Source organism: Scyliorhinus canicula, chromosome 26, assembly GCF_902713615.1.
Source record: "Scyliorhinus canicula chromosome 26, sScyCan1.1, whole genome shotgun sequence".
NCBI lineage: Eukaryota > Metazoa > Chordata > Chondrichthyes > Carcharhiniformes > Scyliorhinidae > Scyliorhinus > Scyliorhinus canicula.
In genome coordinates, this window is record NC_052171.1 from 22,301,824 (window position 1) to 22,325,466 (window position 23,643).

The 23,643-nt window shown below is 53.9% G+C and overlaps 1 protein-coding gene across 1 annotated transcript in view; it reads right to left on the reverse strand.

The window, feature by feature from the left end:
• Window positions 1-1,723: 1,723 nt before the first annotated feature.
• The window catches only part of LOC119957467 (GDNF family receptor alpha-2-like), a 167,698-nt gene continuing 145,778 nt past the window's right edge, over window positions 1,724-23,643 (reverse strand). The window contains exons 5-9 of the mRNA XM_038785550.1: window positions 21,886-21,995; window positions 17,236-17,370; window positions 15,885-16,069; window positions 4,620-4,673; window positions 1,724-2,733 (exon numbers count right to left, since the gene is read on the reverse strand). Of these exons, the coding sequence (XP_038641478.1) occupies window positions 2,575-2,733; window positions 4,620-4,673; window positions 15,885-16,069; window positions 17,236-17,370; window positions 21,886-21,995 (643 nt within the window). The 3' untranslated portion in view covers window positions 1,724-2,574. The remainder of the gene's footprint in view (window positions 2,734-4,619; window positions 4,674-15,884; window positions 16,070-17,235; window positions 17,371-21,885; window positions 21,996-23,643) is intronic.

The following is a 23,643-nucleotide window of genomic DNA, read 5'->3' on the forward strand; positions in this document are numbered from 1 at the left end:
GTAGCATGGTGGTTAGCACAAATGCTTCACAGCTCCAGGGTCCCAGGTTCGATTCCCGGCTGGGTCACTGTCTGTGCGGAGTCTGCACGTCCTCCCCGTGTGTGCGTGGGTTTCCTCTGGGTGCTCCGGTTTCCCCCCACAGTCCAAAGATGTGCGGGTTAGGTGGATTGGCCATGCTAAATTGCCCGTAGTGTCCTAATAAAAAGTAAGGTTAAGGGGGGGGTTGTTGGGTTACGGGTATAGGGTGGATACGTGGGTTTGAGTAGGGTGATCATTGCTCGGCACAACATCGAGGGCCGAAGGGCCTGTTCTGTGCTGTACTGTTCTATGTTCCTCCCACGGCCAACCATCTGATACCACCGAGGTTTTTGGAGATGTTGGGTATGATTTAACGGGGAAGGAAAGAGTCCAGTTTTGGACGGGAATAGCGGAATGTTTCTCGGAGCCTGCAGTGCTGAAAGTGGCCCCGCTATTAAATGGGACATGGTTTTGTTTCTTCGTTGCCTTTACGAGGGATGCTCCCGCCTAGGACAACTCAGCTTAATTTCCACGACGGGATCGGGGGGGGCGGGCATTTTTAAATGCTGCCCCGATCTCTTGACCCCCCCCCCCAACCGTGGACTCCGGACCCTTCACACCCCCCCCCATGCCCCATAATTACCAATAACGGGGTCCTCGAGCTCCCCCCTCCCCTTACCCACCTCATAAGGGCAGGGCCTTGGAATACTCTGGCACAGACATACTTAACACCCCACCCAAGCCCCACACCTCCACCCTATCCCCGTAACCCCACCCAACCCTTTTGGGCGCCACGGGGCAATTTATCACGGCCAATCCACCTAACCTGCACGTCTTTGGACTGTGGGAGGAAACCGGAGGAAACCCACGCAGACACGGGGAGAGCGTGCAGACTCCGCACAGGCAGTGACACAAGCCGGGAATCGAACCCGGGACCCTGGCGCTGTGAAACAACAGTGCTAACCACTGTGCTACCGTGCTGCCCGCACATAGCAGTTTAAGGCAATAAGATGACGAGACTTCGGGTATCGATTAATTATCCCGGCTGGGTCACTGTCTGTGCGGAGTCTGCACGTCCTCCCCGTGTGTGCGTGGGTTTTCTCCGGGTGCTCCGGTTTCCTCCCACAGTCCAAAGACGTGCAGGTTGGGTGGATTGGCCATGCTAAATTACCCTTAGTGTCCAAAAAAGGTTTGATGGGGTTATTGCGTTACGGGGATAGGGTGGAAGTGAGGGCTTAAGAGGGTCGGTGCAGACTCGATGGGCCGAATGGCATCCTTCTGCACTGAATGTTCTATGCTCACATGTATATAAGGAGTCAGCCATCGTTGGGTGCTTGGCGTGACGCAGTGAGGCCTGAGGTGAACAATAGACAGTCTGTCCCAAAGCAGCCCAGTCTCAAGAGTATTCTTCACGACGAGACTTGGGGCTTTCCCAGCCACCCAGGAGCCCTGAGTACGACCTCGCCCTTGCCTCGCCAAGGCGACCTCCCACTCCCAGTCCGAGCGTGCGGAGTTTGATTCTGGCTGAACAAAGTCACACAGGTGGCACAGCCCTCACCCTGCACGGCACCCGGGGCCAAGTCGTTACCCAAGAGCCGTCATTCTTTATTCAACTCTCTTCCAAAATGTCATCTTTTCTTGACATTCCCCACTTCAACTCGCACGGGACACAAGAAAGAAACAAACAGATAAGCGCCAAGCAGTCTCCTTGGTAGAGATATATTCCTGTTTATGTTGTTGAAATAATACACTATACAATGACGTTATAACCCCACAGACAGCTTGCAGAAGCAATGCAGGCTGGGTAGACATCTATTACCGCATGAAACACACTTCTAGAAAGTTTGGAAACGAAAGAGGAAACATTTTTTTTCACACGTAAACAGAATCTATATACGCTCCCTTGGGTATAAATGATATTGAGTGTAGAAAATAGCGGGGGTTTCAACACACCAATATCTCTCCTCGACTCTGAGAATGGCAGGTGGGGTGGGGGAAAGAGCGGGTGGGGGGGGGGGGTTGGGGTGCTGGAACGGGGCGGGGGGGGGGGCGTGGGACGGATAAAACATACATACGACAAAACAGAGAAGTGGTTTTACACAACCGTTCACCACTGCAGCCGCGTCGCCAAATTGGAATCCTGTCCTCCAGCCTTGACCATCCGGCGCGGAGATGTACGGTGATCCGATTCGGCAGGCTCTGCCGGAAATCAACTGGTTACTCAAGTTTCGATAAGCAGCCCGGTGCTGGGGTACTGGGGCCTACACGGCTAGGCTTCAAGAGGCAGTCGCTCTTTTTTCTTGTCCAGGCAAGCAAGACCCCCCCCCCCCTCTCCCCCCACGCAGCCTGTTGACAGCACCAGGTCCGTGGGAGGCCGATGCTTTGGCAACCTGAGACCTTTGTTAACACATTTCGACCCAAAGCGATCACAACCTTCGCTTGCCTTCTCTCCCTTAAAACTCAACCAATTATGTTTGTCTAATCTCCACAGAGGTGTCATTTTTTTTCAATCAAGTAGGATGGGTGCGGACATTCTTCACTGGCTCCTTGAGGCTTCTAGGATGTCAGGATTGTGGCAACGCAACAGGAAATTGCCACCCATGCTAGACTGGCGTGGATGCACGCACCGAGTGAGCGCCCGTTCCTTGGATCTGTGTAGCTTGGGAATTCATCCTCATCTGCAATCTTGTCCTCGTTCAGTGCAGGAACCTGTGTCTGAAAGAGGAAAATAGTGCCACTCTAGTTTTCCGTCAGAAAATACCACAGTAAGAACCTACTTACGTTCCCTTTCCATCTTTGCCCACACCCTGCTCTCGCCCTGTCACAAGCTCAATTCTCATCCCTGGTTTCAAATCCTGTCGCGGCCCCGCAGTCTCTTCCCTACCTCCTCCAACCCAACAACCCTCCAAAAGGCGCGGGGCGTTCCGCCTATTCTTCCCCATCCCGATTTGGATTGCCTGCACCATACCCTCTTTGAATGTTTGCCATTGCTGTTCCGCTGTCAGCTCTTTAAGTAACATTCCCCGATCGATCATCGCCGACTTACGTCACATACCATCGCAGTTTCCTTTATTTAGATTCTAGTTTCACACAGTGGGCTAAACAGCTGTCTTGTAAAGCAGTACAAGGCCAGCTGCGCGGGTTCAATTCCCGTAACAGCCTCCCCGAACAGGCGCCGGAATGTGGCGACTAGGGGCTTTTCACAGCAACTTCATTTGAAGCCTACTTGTGACAATAAGCAATTATTATTATATTATTATTAGATTCAGGACCCGAGTCTCAGATTAAACTACTTCACTCGCCCCCTTGATGAAAAATCATATTATGGTCACTCATAGTGCATCGCACAACAAGATTGCCAATGATTCCTTTCTCATTACACAATACCCTGTCTGGGATGACCGCCTCTCCAGGAAAACCATCCTGTGTATGCACTCCAGGAATTCCTCCTCGACGGTATTGTTACAAATTTGATTTGCCCAATCTATATGCAGTTTGAAATCACCCACAATTACAAATGTTCCTTTATTGCATGCTTCTCGAATTTCCCAGCATCACCACTACACTTTGCCAAGGTGGGGAGGGGGGGGGGGGGGGGGCTATCGACATACAATCCTCACAAACATTGGTGTTTCCCAGCTCTACCCATACAGATTCCACATTGTCGGGGCTAATATCCTTCCTCACTATTGCGTTAATTTCCTCTTTAATCAACACTCTCACTCCACACCTTTTCCCGTTTTGTCTGTCCTTACTAAATACTGAACATCCCTGGATGTTCATCTCCCATCCCTGGTCACCCCTGCAGCCATGTCTCCGTAACTATGTCAGACCTGCTTACATCTATTCGTGTGATTAATTCATCCGCTCTATTACCGAATGCTCCGCTCACTAAGGCTGGAAGCTTATCTCTTTGACATTCCTTGTCCCGTTCCCACTATTTTTCACCCTGTGCCCGTTTGATTAGAACATAGAACAGTACAGCACAGAACAGGCCCTTCGGCCCTCGATGTTGTGCCGAGCAATGATCACCCTACTCAAACCCACATATCCACCCTATACCCGTAACCCAACAACCCCGCCTTAACCTTACTTTTTAGGACACTACGGGCAATTTAGCCTGGCCAATCCACCTAACCTGCACATCTTTGGACTGTGGGAGGAAACCGGAGCACCCGGAGGAAACCCACGCACACAGGGGGAGGACGTGCAGACTCCGCACAGACAGTGACCCAGCCGGGAATCGAACCTGGGACCCTGGAGCTGTGGAGCATTTATGCTAACCATCATGCTACCGTGCTGCCCAATTCTGGCTCTTGATTTCCCTGCTTGTCGCTTTTCTTAGTTTCCTCTCCGTCTGTGTATCTCCCTCCTCTGAAGCCTTTTGCATAGCTTCAAACCCGAGGTGAGCACCGGGGTGGTCCCCGATGTTAATGCAGGGAAGGGTTCCCAGGGTGAAGGCCACCTCGCTTCAGGTGGAACCGGCGATATGCGCTCACCAAGGGCTCCTCCTGATCCAAACAATCTCATTACACCTTTCCCGTGACGGGGGGGGGGGGGGGGGGGGGTGTGTGAACCCCACTTCAACAGGTGAAACGTACCTCGGGGAGACAGAGACTCTGTTGTTTGGAAGCGTTGAACTTTGCTCCTTGATCCTGCAATAAAAAAGACGAGGCCACCATTGATTTATCAACCATACGTATACACGAGACACGGGCCGGAATCCCCCCCCCCCCCCCCTCCCCCCCACCCCTTCCCCTCCCCTCCCCTCATCGCCCGGTTGGCATTGGTCGCCAGTGGGATCCAAGTCCCTCCAAGGACAATGGCCACTCGCTGGTCATTCTGCCACGGAACCCTCCGCAGGCGGGAAAGGGGGACAAGGGGACAGAAATTCGCGACCAAAGTCCCGAGACAATTGCTCCATCTCTGCTTGATCAAGAGTCAGCCAGACCCAAAACGTGAGCTCCCTTCTCTCTCTCTCTCTTTCTCCACAGATGCTGTCAGACCTGCTGAGATTGGGCGGCATTTTCTGGGGTTTGTTTTCTGTTTGCACCCTCTCCCCTCCAATCACCAGTTCTAAGGTTACAAATTTGGGACGAAATGGGAGCCAGAGGCCATTCAGTCGACCGGGTTTGCTTCGCCATTCTATAAGATCGTGGTTGGTCTGATCCTGACCTTTACTCCACTTTCCTGTCTGTAACATCCCCCCCCCCCCCCCCCCCCCCCCTCCCGACTCCCTTGTCGGTCGAAATCCCGGCCTGGGACGGAGCCCGTCAGTGACCCCCCCCCCCCCGCGCTGCTGTCTGGGTCGGAGAATTCCAAACAATAACTCTCCTCTCCGAGTATGAAAACAAAGGATCTCCAACGTGAGCGCTGCTTTGTTCAGCTTGCTCCCCCGTTGAGAATCGAGCCCCACGTTTGCGGGTGTGAAAAATGGTTCAAATCCCTCAAGAAATGGCTGACCCTGGACGCCAAGCAGGGGCGCGAGCGATGGGGGTCGCACAACTCGCTTCTGATATGTAAAGGAAGCGAGTTTCCCAAGTAGGTCAGCGTGTTCAGTGAGCCTCTGCTTCCCTTCTGCGCGAGCTGTGTGTTCACGAGAAATAAACTCATCAATCATTCCCTGACTACCCATAGTCTCCGGGGCTAATTAATGAATTCAGACACCACTTCTTTCCACATCCACACGGGCATGTGTTGTCACGTTTGTCGGTATCGGCGATGCCTCACACGGGAATACGTTGCTTTCGAGCTGCAAGGCTGGGATATGCCAATATGCTTTCAGTTCAGCACGTTAGGTCCTCGCCGTTAGGGCGGGGATGGTTTGGCTATTTCGGCCTTGGCAGCGTTGGACTGGAGTGGGCACGGTGAGAAGTCTCACAACACCAGGTTCAAGCCCCAACAGGTTTGATTCAAACACGAGCTTTCAGAGCGCTGCTCCTTCATCAGCCGGTACGGGGAATTGAACCCGCTCTGGCGGCCTCGCTCCGCATCGCGGTCCAACTGTCCGGCCCACTGAGCTAAACTCGCCCCCTATCCTCGTAACGACCGTCAAGTTACGGTGAACAAAACCAAATTCCTGTTGCTGCGCAATGGCGACGTACTGACCGTGAAGGAGATCATCTGGGAGAAATGTCACAATCGGAATGGCTCTTTGGCTGGGTTGGCCACATTCACTTGCCCCTCAGCGTACAGGGCCTGTGCAGGCTCGGTGGGGTTACGGGGATAGGGCGGGGGAATGGGTGAGCCTGGGCAGAGTGCTCTTTCGGAGGGTCGGTGCAGACTCGATGGGCCGAATGGCCTCCTTCTGCACTGTGGGGTTCCGACGATTCTACGAAACACGGAGTAACAAGTCAAGAGGTGGGCGAAGGAAGACCCCCTGACATTTTAGCCATGTCGATTGTGGCTGAAATACGTGGGCCCAGGAAGGACCACGGAATAATGGACTGCTTGAGCTGGCGATATTGGCCGTTCCGGAAGTGTTGGCCCGGGCACATGGGGCAGACGGCGACTGGCTTTAAATTTTGGTGCTCAGGGTGGCATCGCCGACAGTACGGCACCTCCACCCCCCCCCCCCCCCGCCCCGCCCCAGTGCCACCCCGGGATGCCAGTCTGGTTGAAGTCCTCGAGTGGCTGGAGTGAGGCTTGACCGCCCGACTTTCGGACATCGAGGCAGGTGTTGCAGTGCTGGGCAATGGCTGGTACCCCTCACGTTCAGAAAGTGCCCTTGATGCTCAGGTCACGAGGAGGAGCAGACATTTTTGAAATAAATCTTCTTTTGACACATAAACATATCGTGTATTTTTTAAATATATGGGCAATTGGCATTGGAAGGACTGTGGAGGATTCAATAAAGATTCAATAAACTGACAGTTTGACAATCACAAACTGAGAAGGCTCCTCGATGTGTGTCAGGAACTGAATCAATGCCAGTTGTAAGAGGTACTTTGCACAACCCCACTCAGAAGACATTTCGTCTCCGCATTGAGTTATGGAATGCATAATTCTCTACCCAGTATTATTAATAATCCCTCCGCACATGACACGGTGCTGTGACAGCTTACTCAAGTATACCAGCACCGCACATTAAAAGCTTCACACCGTTCATTCCCTTTTTTGCAAATAATTGATGCGTTGAGTAAAATAAAACAGTCCTGGTCAGGATCACGTCTTCTAACTCACCCCGCCTTGTTCATTAAGTGCCTCCTACCTCACTCGCCGCTAACATCACTCGCTGCCGAAATTAGCACATAAACAAGAAGTTGTCACCACACGATTCCAATTGCTTCAAATTCTTCTTCGCCTTTTACTCATTCAATTATTTCTCTGCTGATTGGTTTTGCTTTTCAAATTAGCATCCCATGTTCAAATCCCTCCATGTCAACCATCTCTCACCCCCACCTGCACCACTCGTTTCAGCCAACCCCCTCCCTATCTCTGTAACCTCCTCCAGCCCCTACATCCCTCCCTATCTCTGTAACCTCCTCCAGCCCCTACATCCCTCCCTATCTCTGTAACCTCCTCCAGTCCCGACAACCCTCCCTATCTCTGTAACCTCCTCCAGCCCCGACAACCCTCCCTATCTCTGTAACCTCCTCCAGCTCCTACATCCCTCCCTATCTCTGTAACCTCCTCCAGCCCCTACACCCCCTCCCTATCTCTGTAACCTCCTCCAGCCCCTACAGCCCTCCCTATTTCTGTAACCTCCTCCAGTCACCACAACCCTCCCTATCTCTGTAACCTCCTCCAGCTCCTACATCCCTCCCTATCTCTGTAACCTCCTCCAGCCCCTACACCCCCTCCCTATCTCTGTAACCTCCTCCAGCCCCTACAGCCCTCCCTATCTCTGTAACCTCCTCCAGTCACCACAACCCTCCCTATCTCTGTAATCTCCTCCAGTCACCACAACCATCCCTATCTCTGTAACCTCCTCCAGCCCCTACAACCCTCACTATCTCTGTAATCTCCTCCAGTCACCACAACCATCCCTATCTCTGTAACCTCCCCCAGCCCCTACACCACCTCCCGATGCCCGTAACCTCCTCCAGCCCCCTACACCCCCTCCCAATCTCTGTAACCTCCTCCAGCCCCTACATCCCTCCCTATCTCTGTAACCTCCTCCAGCCCCTACACCCCCTCCCTATCTCTGTAACCTCCTCCAGCCCCTACAACCCTCCCTATCTCTGTAACCTCCTCCAGCCCCTACACCCCTCCCTATCTCTGTAACCTCCTCCAGCCCCTACAACCCTCCCTATCTCTGTAACCTCCTCCAGCCCCTAAACCCCTCCCTATCTCTGTAACCTCCTCCAGCCCCTACACCCCCTCCCGATGCCCGTAACCTCCTCCAGCCCCTACACCCACCCTATCTCTGTAACCTCCTCCAGCCCCTACACCCCTCCCTATCTCTGTAACCTCCTCCAGCCCCTACAACCCTCCCTATCTCTGTAACCTCCTCCAGCCCCTACAACCCTCCCTATCTCTGTCACCTCCTCCAGCCCCTACACCCCTCCCTATATCTGTAACCTCCTCCAGCCCCTACAACCCTCCCTATCTCTGTAACCTCCTCCAGCCCCTACAACCCTCCCTATCTCTGTAACCTCCTCCAGCCCCCTACACCCCTCCCTATCTCTGTAACCTCCTCCAGCCCCCTACACCCCTCCCTATCTCTGTAACCTCCTCCAGCCCCCTACACCCCTCCCTATCTCTGTAAGCTCCTCCAGCCCCTACAACCCTCCCTATCTCTGTAACCTCCTCCAGCCCCTACACCCCTCCCTATCTCTGTAACCTCCTCCAGCCCCTACAACCCTCCCTATCTCTGTAACCTCCTCCAGCCCCTACAACCCTCCCTATCTCTGTCACCTCCTCCAGTCCCCACAACCCTCCCTATCTCTGTAACCTCCTCCACCCCTACAACCCTCCCTATCCCTGTAACCTCTTCCAGCCCCTACAGCCCTCCCTATCTCTGTAACCTCCTCCAGCCCCTACAACGCTCCCTATCTCTGTAACCTCCTCCAGTCCCCACAACCCTCCCTATCTCTGAAACCTCCTCTAACCCCGACAACCCTCCCTATCTCTGTAACCTCCTCCATCCCCACAACCCTCCCTATCTCTGTAACCTCCTCCAGCCCCTACAACGCTCCCTATCTCTGTAACCTCCTCCATCCCCACAACCCTCCCTATCTCTGTAACCTCCCCCAGCTCCTACACCCCTCCCTATCTCTGTAACCTCCTCCAGTCCCCATAACCCTCCCTATCTCTGTAACCTCCTCCATCCCCACAACCCTCCCTATCTCTGTAACCTCCCCCAGCTCCTACACCCCTCCCTATCTCTGTAACCTCCTCCAGCCCCTCCAACCCTCTCTATCTCTGTAACCTCCTCCAGCTCCTACAACCCTCCCTATCTCTGTAACCTCTAGCCCATACAACCCTCCCTATCTCTGTAACCTCCTCCAGCCCCTACAACCCTCCCTATCTCTGTAACCTCCTCCAGCCCCTACACCCTCCCTATCTCTGTAACCTCCTCCAGCCCTACAACCCTCCCTATCTCTGTAACCTCCTCCAGCCCCTACACCCTCCCTATCTCTGTAACTTCCTCCAGTCCCTACAGCCCTCCCTATCTCTGTAACCTCCTCCAGCCCCTCCAACCCTCCCTATCTCTGTAACCTCCTCCAGCCCCGACAACCCTCCCTATCTCTGTAACCTCCAGCTCCTACAACCCTCCCTATCTCTGTAACCTCCTCCAGCCCCTACAACCCTCCCTATCTCTGTAACCTCCTCCAGCCCCTACAACCCTCCCTATCTCTGTAACCTCCTCCAGCCCCCTACACCCCTCCCTATCTCTGTAACCTCCTCCACCCCTACAACCCTCCCTATCTCTGTAACCTCCTCCAGCCCCTACAACCCTCCCTATCTCTGTAACCTCCTCTAGCCCCTACACCCCTCCCCATCTCTGTAACCTCCTCCAACCCCGACAACCCTCCCTATCTCTGTAACTTCCTCCAGCCCTTACACCCCTCCCTATCTCTGTAACCTCCTCCAGCTCATACAACCCTCCCTATCTCTGTAACCTCCTCCAGCCCCGACAACCCTCCCTATCTCTGTAACCTCCTCCAGCCCTTACACCCCTCCCTATCTCTGTAACCTCCTCCAGCCCCGACAACCCTCCCTATCTCTGTAACCTCCTCCAGCTCCTACAACCCTCCCTATCTCTGTAACCTCCTCCAGCCTCTACACCCCTCCCTATCTCTGTAACCTCCTCCAGCCCCCTACACCCCTCCCTATCTCTGTAACCTCCTCCAGTCCCCTCCCTATCTCGGTAACCTCCTCCAGCCCCTACAACCCACCCTATCTCTGTAACGTCCTCCAGCCCCTACAACCCTCCCTATCTCTGTAACCTCCTCCAGCCCCTACAACCCTCCCTATCTCTGTAACCTCCTCCAGCCCCTACAACCCTCCCTATCTCTGTAACCTCCTCCAGCCCCCTACACCCCTCCCTATCTCTGTAACCTCCTCCACCCCTACAACCCTCCCTATCTCTGTAACCTCCTCCAGCCCCTACAACCCTCCCTATCTCTGTAACCTCCTCTAGCCCCTACACCCCTCCCCATCTCTGTAACCTCCTCCAACCCCGACAACCCTCCCTATCTCTGTAACCTCCTCCAGCCCTTACACCCCTCCCTATCTCTGTAACCTCCTCCAGCTCATACAACCCTCCCTATCTCTGTAACCTCCTCCAGCCCCGACAACCCTCCCTATCTCTGTAACCTCCTCCAGCCCTTACACCCCTCCCTATCTCTGTAACCTCCTCCAGCCCCAACAACCCTCCCTATCTCTGTAACCTCCTCCAGCTCCTACAACCCTCCCTATCTCTGTAACCTCCTCCAGCTCCTACAACCCTCCCTATCTCTGTAACCTCCTCCAGCCCCTCCAACCCTCCCTATCTCTGTAACCTCCTCCAGCTCCCTACAACCCTCCCTATCTCTGTAACCTCCTCCAGTCCCACACCCTACAAAACTTTGCACACCCCCATTTCCGGAACTCTGATCTTCATCCCTTCCCCTGTTGGCGCCCCTGCCTTCAGCTGCCTGGTACTCCCTCCCAAAACCACCTCCGCAAATCCCTCAGTTACCCTCCGTTCACTCGTCAAGCCCCCTTCGACAGCTCATTCCAAACCACCGCCCACCAGGTCACGGGCAGGGCTGCCGGTGCAAGGGAGCCGACAGCTGGGAGGGTTCCCCTTTCGAGCCGCTGACCGGGAAAGATATCGGCCGTTCCTTCACTGGGTCAGAATCCTGGAACGCCCTGCCTAACAGCACGGTGGGTGTGCCTACGTCACAGGGACTACAGCCTCCTTAAAAACCTCTGTCTCTGAGCAAGCTGCTGGAGATTCCCACAGCCCCTGATGTGCCTCCTTGGCAAATGTCTCATTACAATCCACAGGGCGAGGATTTACAGCATAAACGGCGCTACATAAATGCAATTTGCAGCTGTTGTTGCATTCTCCTGTCATTTGTGTCACCATTGAATGGGACTGAATGTCTAAATAACACAAAGTAGACCCGCGATTAAGGCTGAACAGATTTGCCATGGGTTTGGCCGAGCGCAGATTTAGCTGGGAGAATTATTCTGCGCCAACCCCTCTGGCGATATGAATCAGAAATTGTTCTTTGACTTAAATTTGTAAAAACCAATGTCACTGCCTCAGCTCCAGCTATGATGCAGATGTAAATCTCCTATTTATAGAAGGAGCCTCACAGATGAGTGACACCATCGCGCCTTTCAGAGCACCACTGCGTACAGCTGTGAGAGGGTTGGCAATAATGATCCTTGACCAACTGCACGGACTTCAGGTTAGAACAGGACAAGGTTTCACATTGACTTCAATCAATCCGATGATGAGTGGGCTCGACCAAGAATAATAATGTCCGTGTGAACCACAAATTACCACCCAGATCAGCGTTAGCCTGTGTCAGCAGCACCACACTGTCAGAGGGTCAGTACTGAGGGAGTGCTGCACTGTCAGAGGGTCAGTACTGAGGGAGTGCCGCACTGTCAGAGGGTCAGTACTGAGGGAGAGCTGCACTGTCAGAGGGTCAGTACTGAGGGAGTGCCGCACTGTTAGAGGGTCAGTACTGAGGCAGTGCTGCACTGCCAGAGGGTCAGTATTGAGGGAGTGCCGCACTGTCAGAGGGTCAGTACTGAGGGAGTGCCGCACTGTCAGATTGTCAGTACTGAGGGAGTGCAGCACTGTCAGAGGGTCAGTACTGAGGGAGTGCTGCACTGTCAGAGGGTCAGTACTGAGGGAGTGCCGCACTGTCAGAGGGTCAGTACTGAGGCAGTGCTGCACTGCCAGAGGGTCAGTATTGAGGGAGTGCCGCACTGTCAGAGGGTCAGTACTGAGGGAGTGCCGCACTGTCAGAGGGTCAGTACTGAGGGAGTGCCGCACTGTCAGAGGGTCAGTACTGAGGGAGTGCCGCACTGTCAGAGGGTCAGTACTGAGGGAGTGCTGCACTGTCAGAGGGTCAGTACTGAGGGAGTGCTGCACTGTCAGAGGGTCAGTACTGAGGGAGTGCCGCACTGTCAGAGGGTCAATACTGAGGGAGTGTCGCACTGTCAGAGGGTCGGTACTGAGGGAGTGCCGTACTGTCAGAGGGTCAGTACTGAGGGAGTGCTGCACTGTCAGAGGGTCAGTACTGAGGGAGTGCCGCACTGTCAGAGGGTCAGTACTGAGGGAGTGCTGCACTGTCAGAGGGTCAGTACTGAGGCAGTGCCGTACTGTCAGAGGGTCAGTACTGAGGGAGAAAAACTCTTCCCCTGACCTTGTGATCTGCCGTCTTCCCACCTGACGCATGGGACAGACAAGGTGCTCCGACTTGGCAGGCTTGACGCAAGGTGGCTCGGAACGGTCTATTGCAGGAAGGGGCTCCTCCGAAATGTGAACTCTCCTGGAGGTTTTTCAAGCAGGAACTTAAACCTTTCCCGGTAATAAAAGCAGAAAGTGCTGGAAAATCTCAGCAGCTATGGCCAGCAGCATCAGTGGAAAGAGAAACAGAGTTAACGTTCCGATGCCGAGATGTCTCTTCCTCAGGGCTCTGGCGAGAGGGAAGAATGGGATGGCTTTTCTCCTGTTGACAAAGGCGGAGCAAATTAAGATTCCAGGGACGGAATGTCAGGAGGTGGGAACCAGACAAAGGGGGGTGGCCATGGTAGTATTAAAGACTAAAGCAGTTGTTAATAGCAGCAAAAAAGGTCAGGGCAGATTGGAAGCCAGATAACAGGGTATGTTCACAGCTGGACCAGGGTCAGCGCCGGCTGAAAGCAGAACGCGAGAACAGGACGGGCGGTGAGGGCGACAGGGGAGGGGCTGGGGAAATGAAATCGAGGACAGCGGTGTCGGGGTGTGGAGTCAGCCATGTCGGACTGAGATGTGGGCAAGTTCCTTCAGTCGGCGGGTCAGGAAGCTTTGGAATTCCCGGCCCTGGGGGACCTTGAATGTCTTGCCGTCGAGTAAACCCAAGTTCGGTAGATTTCCGTGCACGGAGGGAAACGTGGGGAGGAGCCGGGAGAGTGGAGTTTACGCAGAAGATCGTCCTTGATCTTGCTGGATGGCAGAGCGGGCTTGGGGGGATGATCAGCCCGCTCCTGCTCCGAATCCTTGGAGCTCTGTCTGCACAAGCCAGAGTCAATAATCAGGATGCAAAGGAAGAGCTGAACCCACATTCGGATAATGTGAGTCTTGAAGGCTGTAACTCACTTAAACTATTATTCATCCTCATGAGATGCAAGTGTGGTTCAGCACCTGTAATCAGGGACACTTTTCAAATGTTTATACTGCGGCAATAAAGCTACATTAAAGGGAAGAGGAAACCCAGAGCAGGTCCTCGGTGAGGGATACCTTTCAAAAACGCACGGGAAATTGCAACTGAAGGGCCAGCATTGTGAATGAATGAGTCAATGAATGAATGAGTGCCCAGTCACCCTAACCACCGCCCTTTGGAAAATTCGGGGTTTTCTGGGGGTCTGCCCAGTTCTGTAGGCAGAGACTCATGGCCCATTCAGGTGGGTTTTCGATCCCCATGTTCACGTGCGCAACCCCCCCCCCCCCCCCCAATCCCTGTGTCCTCCACCAGCCCAACACACCCTCAGCGATCTCTCTGAATTTGTCCAGTTCTGGGGCGCGATTCTCCCCAACCACGATGGTTGGGAGAATAGCGGGAGGTCTGCTCCCGCACCTCCCGCTATTCTCCCCCCCCCCCCCCCCCCCCCGCCAACCTGGTCGCTGCCGTCGTGAACATGGCGCGCCAGGTAAGTGTGGGGCCTAGGGGAAGCGGATCGGGGATCGAGCACCACGACCGTGCTCGGGAGGGGATGGGCCCACCGATCGTCGGGCCGGCGTCTCAAGGGGACGCACTCTTTCCCCTCCGCCGCCCCGTAAGATCAAGCCGCCGCGTCTGGCGGGGCGGCTGAGGGGAAAGACGGCAACCGCGCGTGCGCGGCTGACGTCATTAGGCGCCGCCGCGGCGTCATTCTTGGCACGCCGGGCCTCGAAGCCAGGGACAAGGCCCGGCCGCCGAGTTTCCCGGTACGGCCCGCCTATCCCCCCGGGGAGGGGAGAATAGGGGGCCGGGAGAGGCTTCTGACGCCGTCGTGAACCTCTCCGGGTTTCACGATGGCGTCGGGCCTTGCGGAGAATTCCGCCCCTGGCCTCTTCCGCTGTGACGATCGGCCAAATGGCCTCCGGCATCATTCCACAATCCTATCAATCCCTTTTCCAAATAAATGGGTCAAAATCCTGGAACGCCTCCCCTCCCCCCTCCACCTCCCCTCCCTAACAGCACTGCGGGTGTACCTACGCCACAGGGACTGCGGCTGTACAGGAAGGCAGCTCACCGCAACCTTCTCGAGGGGCAATTAGGGATGGACAATAGGGTGGCCTGGCCCAATGACGGCCACATCCGGTGAATGAATAAAAAAATAATTCCCAATTTGGGCAGCACGGCCACGGTGGTTAGCACTGTTGCTTCACAGCGCCAGGGTCCCGGGTTCGATTCCCCGCTGGGTCACTGTCTGTGAGGAGTCTGCACGTTCTCATCATAGATATATCAACATAGAATTTACAGTGCAGAAGGAGGCCATTCAGCCCATCGAGTCTGCCCCGGCTCTTGGAAAGAGCACCCTGCCCAAGCCCACACCTCCACCCGATCCCCATAACCCAGTAACCCCACCCAACACTAAGGGCAATTTTGGTCACTAAGGGGCAATTTAGCATGGCCAATCCACCTAACCTGCACATCTTTGGACTGTGGGAGGAAACCGGAGCACCCGGAGGAAACCCACGCAGACACGGGGAGGACGTGCAGACTCCGCACAGACAGTGACCCAAGCCGGGAATCGAACCTGGGACCCTGGAGCTGTGAAGCCACAGTGCTAACCACTGTGCTACCGTGCTGCCCTGTGTCTGCGTGGATTTCCTCCGGGTGCTCCGGTTTCCTCCCACAGTCCAAAGATGTGCGGGTGAGGTGGATTGGCCGTGATAAATTGCCCGAAAAGTGACCAAAAAGGTTAGGCGGGGTTATTGGGCTACGGGGTTAGGGCTTAAGTGAGTCGGTGCAGACTCGATAGGCCGAATGGCCTCCTTCTGCACTGTATGTTCTATGTTCAATGTTCTATGTGCCGAGCCCCAAGGACCTTGCACAGCTAGGGAGCAGGGAATCAGGCTTGGGAGAAGTGAAGCTAGGGACAGAACCTCAATTTGCTGCCCTCCTCTCTCCCGGATGGGCTTGGACCTGACCGTTACGGCCCCTGGCAATGCGCTCTGAGCTATCGGGGAGGTGCTCGCGCCACGCTTCCAGGTTTGGGGCTTGTACCTGCAGGTCAGAACACACGGTGAAAATGTTGGCATCGTCGGCCGTGGTGATTTCCTTAATGTGGTCGGGGGACTGACCCCCTTCAATGGTCTTCTCCGTCTTCAGCGGCAACGTGGCCAGGGTGGGCAGGCTGCTCTTCCACATGTTCACGTCGGTACCATTGCCGAAAGCTTGCATCGCATTCCCTGGCAGGAGGAAGAGAGAGAAAAATATACATCTTTCAAAAGAGGCAAGTCGTTTTCAAAATGACGGCAAACCCCAGACCACCCCCCCCCCCCCCCCCCCCCCCCCCCTTGTCCTGTTCCAGCGTGAAGAAAGTGTGGCAGTTCACCCCTGGGCGCAAGGAAAGGAAGGGCCTCCATTTCTATAGGGCCTTTCACCACCTCAGAACATCCCGAGTTCAGCTCAGTCGGCTGGACAGCTGGTTCGTGAGGCAGAGAGAGACCTGAGCCGTGGGTTCAATTCCCCGTATCGCCTGAGGTTGGCCATGAAGGCCCCGCCTTCTCAACCTTGCCTGAAGTGTGGCGACCCTCAGGTTAAACCACCATCGGTCAGCTCTCCCCCCCCCCCCCCCCCCCCCCCTCACAGGGGAAAGTAGCCTGTGGTCATCTGGGACGATGGCCACTTTAGCCTTACACCTTGGCCAGGAGGCAGGGGAGAACACCCTAATCTTCTTCACCAAAGTGCATGGGACGTCCACCCTGAGGGGGCAGTAAGGTTCTCTGTCTGACTCACGAGCCCTTGAAGGAAGATCAAAGATTGCTGTGACATTGACAGCTGTTATATACTCTGGGATAACACAGGCTGCAACTGGATGCAGCTTTAACCAAAAGATACTCCAGACCTTGAAGTTAGTTCAATCTGATTTATTGAACCAGTAGCACAGTTAGCACAGTTCTCTGTGAGTTCGACTCTCCGCTAACCTAAATGTGGCTGCTCTGTCTGACTGAACCAGACTAGCCCTTAGCCACGTGCTGGAGGTGTGATACTGTACATGCACCCTGACTCACTCTGTAGATGTTCATCAGTGGAAAGAGGCGGAGTGTGAGGGCCTCATGTCTTTTATAGTCAGATACCACCCCTGAGTGTCCTGCCTGCTCATTGGTCATGTCCTGTTCTCTGTGTCCATTAGCTGCCTGTCTGGATATCATGACAACAGCGAGGCACAATTACGCTCGCAATCATTGCTCCTGGCTATTTATCTGTCCAAAGCGAATGCCTTGGGCACTGCCACGAGCTGCTTTCAGATTTGATGTCAGACGTGGGCCTCCGGGGGCGTGAGGAGGCCTCAGCGGAGATTCCTGACAAATGAAGCATGTTCCTCAGGGCCCGCGCGCAGCGCACCACTTACTGAGGCAGGCGTTGGCTTTGAAATAATTGAGAAACTTCTCGCACTCCTCTTTGTGGTTCCCGCTGCCGCTACACGTGCACCACGGAGACACCACGATGTCAGTTGCGTCGATGTAGTTCGGGGTCATGTCACTTCCTGCACGGGTGGGGGGGGGTTGAGAAAACAAGAGGTGGAATGACACCAAAATTGATCCAAGCGGGACCCGTCGGCCCGAGAGACTGCTCATAGTTACCCTCGATGAGTACCTGGGCGGGGAATTAAACTCCAGGCAGGAAACCTGCAAAGGGATATCATTCCTCACTCAAGCAATTTATTCCTCACTTACTTCAGTTTGCCGCCCAGGACATCTGATCGTTGCTGGTTTCAATTTTGCCGTCAACACAATTAAGGGGGCGATTCAGATCGGGGACACAGGTCCTGAAACTGGGGGTGGTGGGTGGGGGGGGGGGGGGGTTTATAGCCACGTTAATACTGTGGCTACCAGGGCAGAAGATGCCTGTGGTGAGTAACTCACCTCCTGACCCCCCCCCCCCCCTCAAAGCCTGTCCAACATCTACCAGGCACAAGTCAGGAGTGTGATGGAATACTCTCCACTTGCCTGGGTGACTGCGGCTCCCAACAACACTCAAGAGGCTCAACGCCATCCAGGACAAAGCAGCACCCCCTCCCCCTTAATTTAAACCCCATCCACCACCTTTAACATTCACTCTCTCCACCACCGACGCACAGAGGCAGCCGTGTGTACCATCTACAAGAAGCACTGCAGGAACTCACCAAGGCTCCTCAGGCAGCACCTTCCAAAACCCACAACCTCTACTCTGCAGACTAGTGTCGGCTGGGACATTGGACATGTTCAAAGCTGAGTTAGACAGATTTTTGAAGGGGGTTGAGGGTCTTGGGGCACAGGTAAAAAAGTAGAGTGGAGGCTTCAATCAGATTCGCCACTGTGTTATTTAAGGGGCAGGATCAGGCATAATGTACCAAATGGCTCACCTCTGCTCCTATTTCCTATGTTCTACCATCTAGAAGGACAAGGGCAGCAGATACCTGGGAACCCGACCACCTGGAGGTTCCCCTCCCAGTCACTCACCCCCCCCGACTTGGAAATGCATCGGCCGTTCCTTCACTGTCACTGGGGCAACATCCTGGAACTCGCTCCCTAACAGCACTGCGGGTGTACCTACACCTCAGGGACTGCCGCGGGTTCAAGAGGGCGGCTCACCCACCGCCTTCTGAAGGGCTGTTAGTGGGATGGGCAACAGTTGGACCTCTCAGTTCTCCCCCTGCCCAGACCATCATTGGGTCATGCTAGGAAATGAAATCCAGGGCGTCACAAGACCTTGTATTTTTATTTGAGGTGATATCTCAATCAGCCACCGATCTCTGACACAATCTGAACAAAAAAGCGGTCAGAGCTCACCCCGGGAAGGATTGTTTCCATGACGCGGAATTTAACTCGGTCTGCCATTTTCCTGGAGTTAAACCCGGGGCAGGAAACCTTCAAAGGAGTATAATTCCTCACTCAAGCAATTTATTCCAGCACTGCCTCCCTGGGTGAAATTAATGCTTTCATCTCTGCCCCTACAATGCGCTCAGCACGTATTCAGCCAAGCAGAAATAGCAACGCCTTTGAAGTCTCCTGTTCTGCCGATTATTTGCCTGAATTTATTTTTAAAATGAATAATTCCGTTTGAAGGCCCTTTTGCTGAACAAGACGTTTCCCGTGTCCTTTATTCACGGAGCTGATAAAAGGGACACACGACAACCAGAACTGATGGAAAATGCGGTCAGTTCGAGCTGGGATGCCCGTGAGATTTTTTTTTTAAGGCCAACACAAAGCCAAATTTGAACAGTTTTCTTTTTGAGAAGGCTACACTGAGCAATCCCCCCCCCCCCCCCCCCCCCCCACCCCGGCTCGGTTTGTCCCTACCTGACGAGCAGGTTGTTTTCTGTGCAGGGGCTCAGGAAGCCTAGCTTAGAATCATCGAATCCCTACAGTTGCAGAAGGAAGCCATTCCGCCCATCGAGTCTGCACCCACATTCAGGAAGAGAATCCAATCCCTGCAACCCCCAACCAACCTTTGGACACCAAGATTGAAATTTATTGCCGCATGCACCGAAGTACAGTGAAAAGTATTTTCCTGCGGCCGAGGGAACGTGCACAGTACGTACATAGCAGACACAAGAATATCGACAGAGGGGCAATTTAGCATGGCCAATCCACCTAACCCGCTCATCTTTGGACTGTGGGAGGAAACCGGAGCACCCGGAGGAAACCCACGCAGACACGGGGAGAACGTGCAGATTCCGCACAGACAGTGACCCAAGCCGGGAATCGAACCCGGGTCCCTGGCGCCGTGAGGCAGCAGTGCTAACCACCGTGCCACCCTATCACGAAGAAGGGTAGGAGAGTCATCCCAGGAAAATGCGAAGCGAGGAGAAACGGTTTCACGCAGCGAGTGGTTGGGGTCTGGAATGCACGGTCTGGAAGGTCTGGTGGAGGCATTGGGTGATTACTCGAATAGAGGCAATGTGCAGGGGTTCACGGGGAAAAGGCAAGGGTGCACTAAATGTAGCAAGCCAGTGCAGACACGATGGGCCGAATGGTGTCCTTCTGCGCCGTAACTATACAGTGTCAATGATGAAAGGAAAAGAGCCGGTCCTTATGCAGCCGCTTATTATACATTTGTCACAGCAATGTCACAACAAGGGTGTTCCAGCATACTGTCCCAGCGACAGTGAAGGAACGGCCAATGTATTTCCAAGTCAGGGTGGTGAGAGGCTTGGAGGGGAACCTCCAGGTGGTGGGGTTCCCAGGTATCTGCTGCTCTTGTCCTTCTAGATGGTAGTGGTCGGGGGTTTGGAAGGTGCTGCATAAGGAACTTTGGTGAGTTACTGCAGTGTGTTATGGACCAGGGTTTAGAGAACCCCAAAGTGCATCATGGAGTTCACTTAACCCACAACTTTTAATAGATTGTGGTATGGGGAGCATACGGCCCACTCTACAGGTGTGGTACAGCAGAAATGGAAAAGTATATTTTAAAGCAAAACAATGTTTATTCTATGAACTCAAGTTAATCTTTTTAAAACAAACAGTGAACATCTTAGCAACCATTAATTCAAATACAACCCCCAAAGAATACAACACTAAGTAATGCTTATGCTGTCCTTTTAACATCCAGAAGACTTCCAAAAAAACATAACCTTTAACAGAAGCACATCAGGTTAAAGTCACTACTGAGAACATTTATAATTCATAATTCACCAAATGATCAAGAGATAGTCTTTTCATGGCAGAGAGATCAACAGTACACCTGCTCTGTCTGGCTTCAGCTCCAACATGGAAAACAAAACTAAAACACACCCTGCAGCAGACAGCCTAAAACGAAAGTAAAAAGCTGACAGACAGCCCAGCTCTCTGACATCACTGCAGTAATAAACACCCATTTCTTAAAGGTACTCTCACTACAGATATTTATATACACACCCATTTATAAACACCCATTTCTTAAAGGTACTCTCACAATTGCATCTTGTGGATGGTGCACACGGCTGTCACTGTGCGTCGGTGGGGGAGGGAGTGAATGTTTGTGGAAGGGGGAGCAATCAAGCGGGGCTGCTTTGTCCTGGATGGCGTCGAGCTTCTTGAGTGTTGTTGGAGCTGCGCTCATCCAGGCAAGTGGAGAGTATTCCATCACACTCCTGACTTGTGCCTTGTAGATGGTGGACAGGCTTTGGGGGGTCAGGAGGTCAGTTACTCCCTGCGAGATTCCCAGCCTCTGGCCTGCTCTTGTAGCTGCAGTATTTATATGGCTGGGTCAGTTCAGCACCTGGTGCCATGGTCCTCGGCAGGTAACGGCAGCTTCGAACCACTTAAATGGAAAACTCCGTGCATACAAAAATGGTGGAACCACCTTGTCCAAAGTAAGATGCCAGGAAATGAGATGAGTGACCATTTCGGGGGTTGGACGAGGTCGGGATTTTGGGGAAACACTTCGAAAACAATTTTTTCATTTTCTATGATAATTTTCTTTTCTTTTTCCAATTAAGGGGCAATTTAGCGTGGCCAATCCATCTTTGGGTTGTGGGGGTGAAACCCACGCAGACACGGGGAGAATGCGCAAACTCCACACGGACAGTGACCCAGAGCCGGGATTGAACCTGGGACCTCGGCGCCGTGAGACAGCAGAGCTAACCACTGCGCCACCGTGCCACCCCTTTATGATACTTTTCGCTCATGAATTCAAGGGATGTTGGAGGTGTGGGGGCAAGAGGAGGGATAAAGGGTGTTTGGCGGAGAGTCGAGAATTGGCCAGTTATTGAAGAGCTTGGTTTGTAATTGGCTGAGGAAAGGTGCGGTGGGGAGGGGGGGGGGGGGGGGGGGGGGGGCGCGGGCGGAGGCAAGGGCAGGGGGTGACCAGGGTCACCAGTGGTCAGGGTGGGTGGAGACGGCAAGACGAAACCTCGAGGAACATGCCGAACCGGAGCCGGAAACGCAGAGAGTCTGTGGAGTCTTTCCGTGCACGCTCGACCGGAGAAAGGGCCACCTTCCCCGGGGAGAATCAAACCTAATTTGGCTTCATGCCGGAGAGTTGAAAAGAGAAGACGGCGTGCGCAGCCTCCAGCAGGCCGAGCAGAGTCACCACTCACCTATCAGCCCTGAGTACGAGAGCAAGCAAGCCGCATAATTCTCCCGGAAACAGCCGCTCATCGACTGCGCGGAGGGTTGGCAGTTTGACAGGAAGTCTGCCAGTCGTGACCTGGGGAACGAAACAAAGGAGGAATTAGTAGATTCGGCGGAGTGCGGTAGCCACCGAGACACTGTGCCACAATACACCGAGCTGATAGCCGCTGAGGAGGCCACTGTATCGAGTCATGGAGTTCGGCAGCGCAGAAAAAAACCCTTCACCCCATCCTCTCTGTGCCCGCCGTCAACGCCTATCTAATTTCTCTCGGTCCGTCGCCTTGTGTGCTACGGCATTTCAATGTTTCAAATTCTTTTACGGGATGCTGGCTGGGTCAGCTTTTATTGTCCATCTCAGAGTCAACCACATTGCTGCGGGTCTGAAGTCACATGTCGGCCAGATCGGTCAAGGACCGCAGACTTCCTTCCTTTCCGTTAATTAGTGAGCCAGATGGGGTTTTACGACAATGGCCACTGGTTTCCTGGTCAACGTTAGGATTTTGATGAATTCAAATTTCACCTCCTGTCTTGGCGGATTTCGAACCTGGGTCCATAGAGCATGGATCACGGGTCCAGCGACGATACCGCTACGCCACTGCCTCGCCGACCAGGGATTGCCGTCTGTGCGGAGTCTGCACGCTCTCCCCGTGTCTGCGCGGGTTTCCTCCGGGTGCTCCGGTTTCCTCCCACAGTCCAAAGATGGGCAGGTTAGGTGGATTGGCCACGATCAATGCACAGGGTGACGAGGTTAGGGCGGGAGGGGGGGGGGGGGGAGGGGGGTGTGGGTGGGGGGGGGGGAGAGTAGAGCTATGTTGGGTGCTCTTTCGGAGGGTCAGGGCAGACTCGATGGGCCGAACTGCCTCCTACTGCACTCTGGGGATTCTGCGTGTGTACCGGAGAAGAGCTGGAGTCTCGAGGGTGCCAGTCAGAAACTTAGCAAAGAGTTTCATTTTCCAGGTGAAGTGTTGGATCGGGATCAGTCTCACCAGGAGCGGCAACGTAATTCGTGGGAGGATAAAATATGACATATTCTCAGAACACACTGCGAATGTGAGAGTCACTTTAAGGTAGGGACTCTCTTTTACTAACCATGAAATCTCGTTTTGTGATGTTGGTGGAGGGATGAACATTGGAAAGGACACCAGACAGAACACTGCTGCCCTTATTAGAATTAGTCCCATGGGATCTACTGTACAGCTTCCAGGGCAGATGGGGCCTTAGTAGAATGAAAAGCAGAGATACAAACAGATATAGAGAGTGAGCGAGGGAGAGGGCTGGCATCGAGAGAGAGAGAGAGAAAGAGAAAGGCAGAGAGAGAGAAGCAGAGAGAGAGAGAGACAGAGAGAGAGACTTAGCGAGAAAGAGGGAGAGAGGCAGAGAGAGAGGGAGAGAGGCAGAGAGAGGGAGAGAGACAGAGAGAGAGACACACAGAGAGAGAAGGACAGAGAGAGAGAGAGACAGAGAAAGTCAGAGACAGACATAAAGGCAGAAAGAGAGAGAGAAACAGAGACAGAGAGAGAGAGAGAGACAGACAGAGAGAGAGAGGCAGAGAGAGAAAGAGACAGAGAAAGAGACAGAGCGAGAGAGAGGGAGAGAGGCAGAGAGAGAGGGAGGCAGAGAGAGGGAGAGAGGCAGAGAGAGAGAGACACACAGGTAGAGAAGGACAGAGAGAGAGACAGAGAAAGTCAGAGACAGACATAAAGGCAGAAAGAGAGAGAGAAACA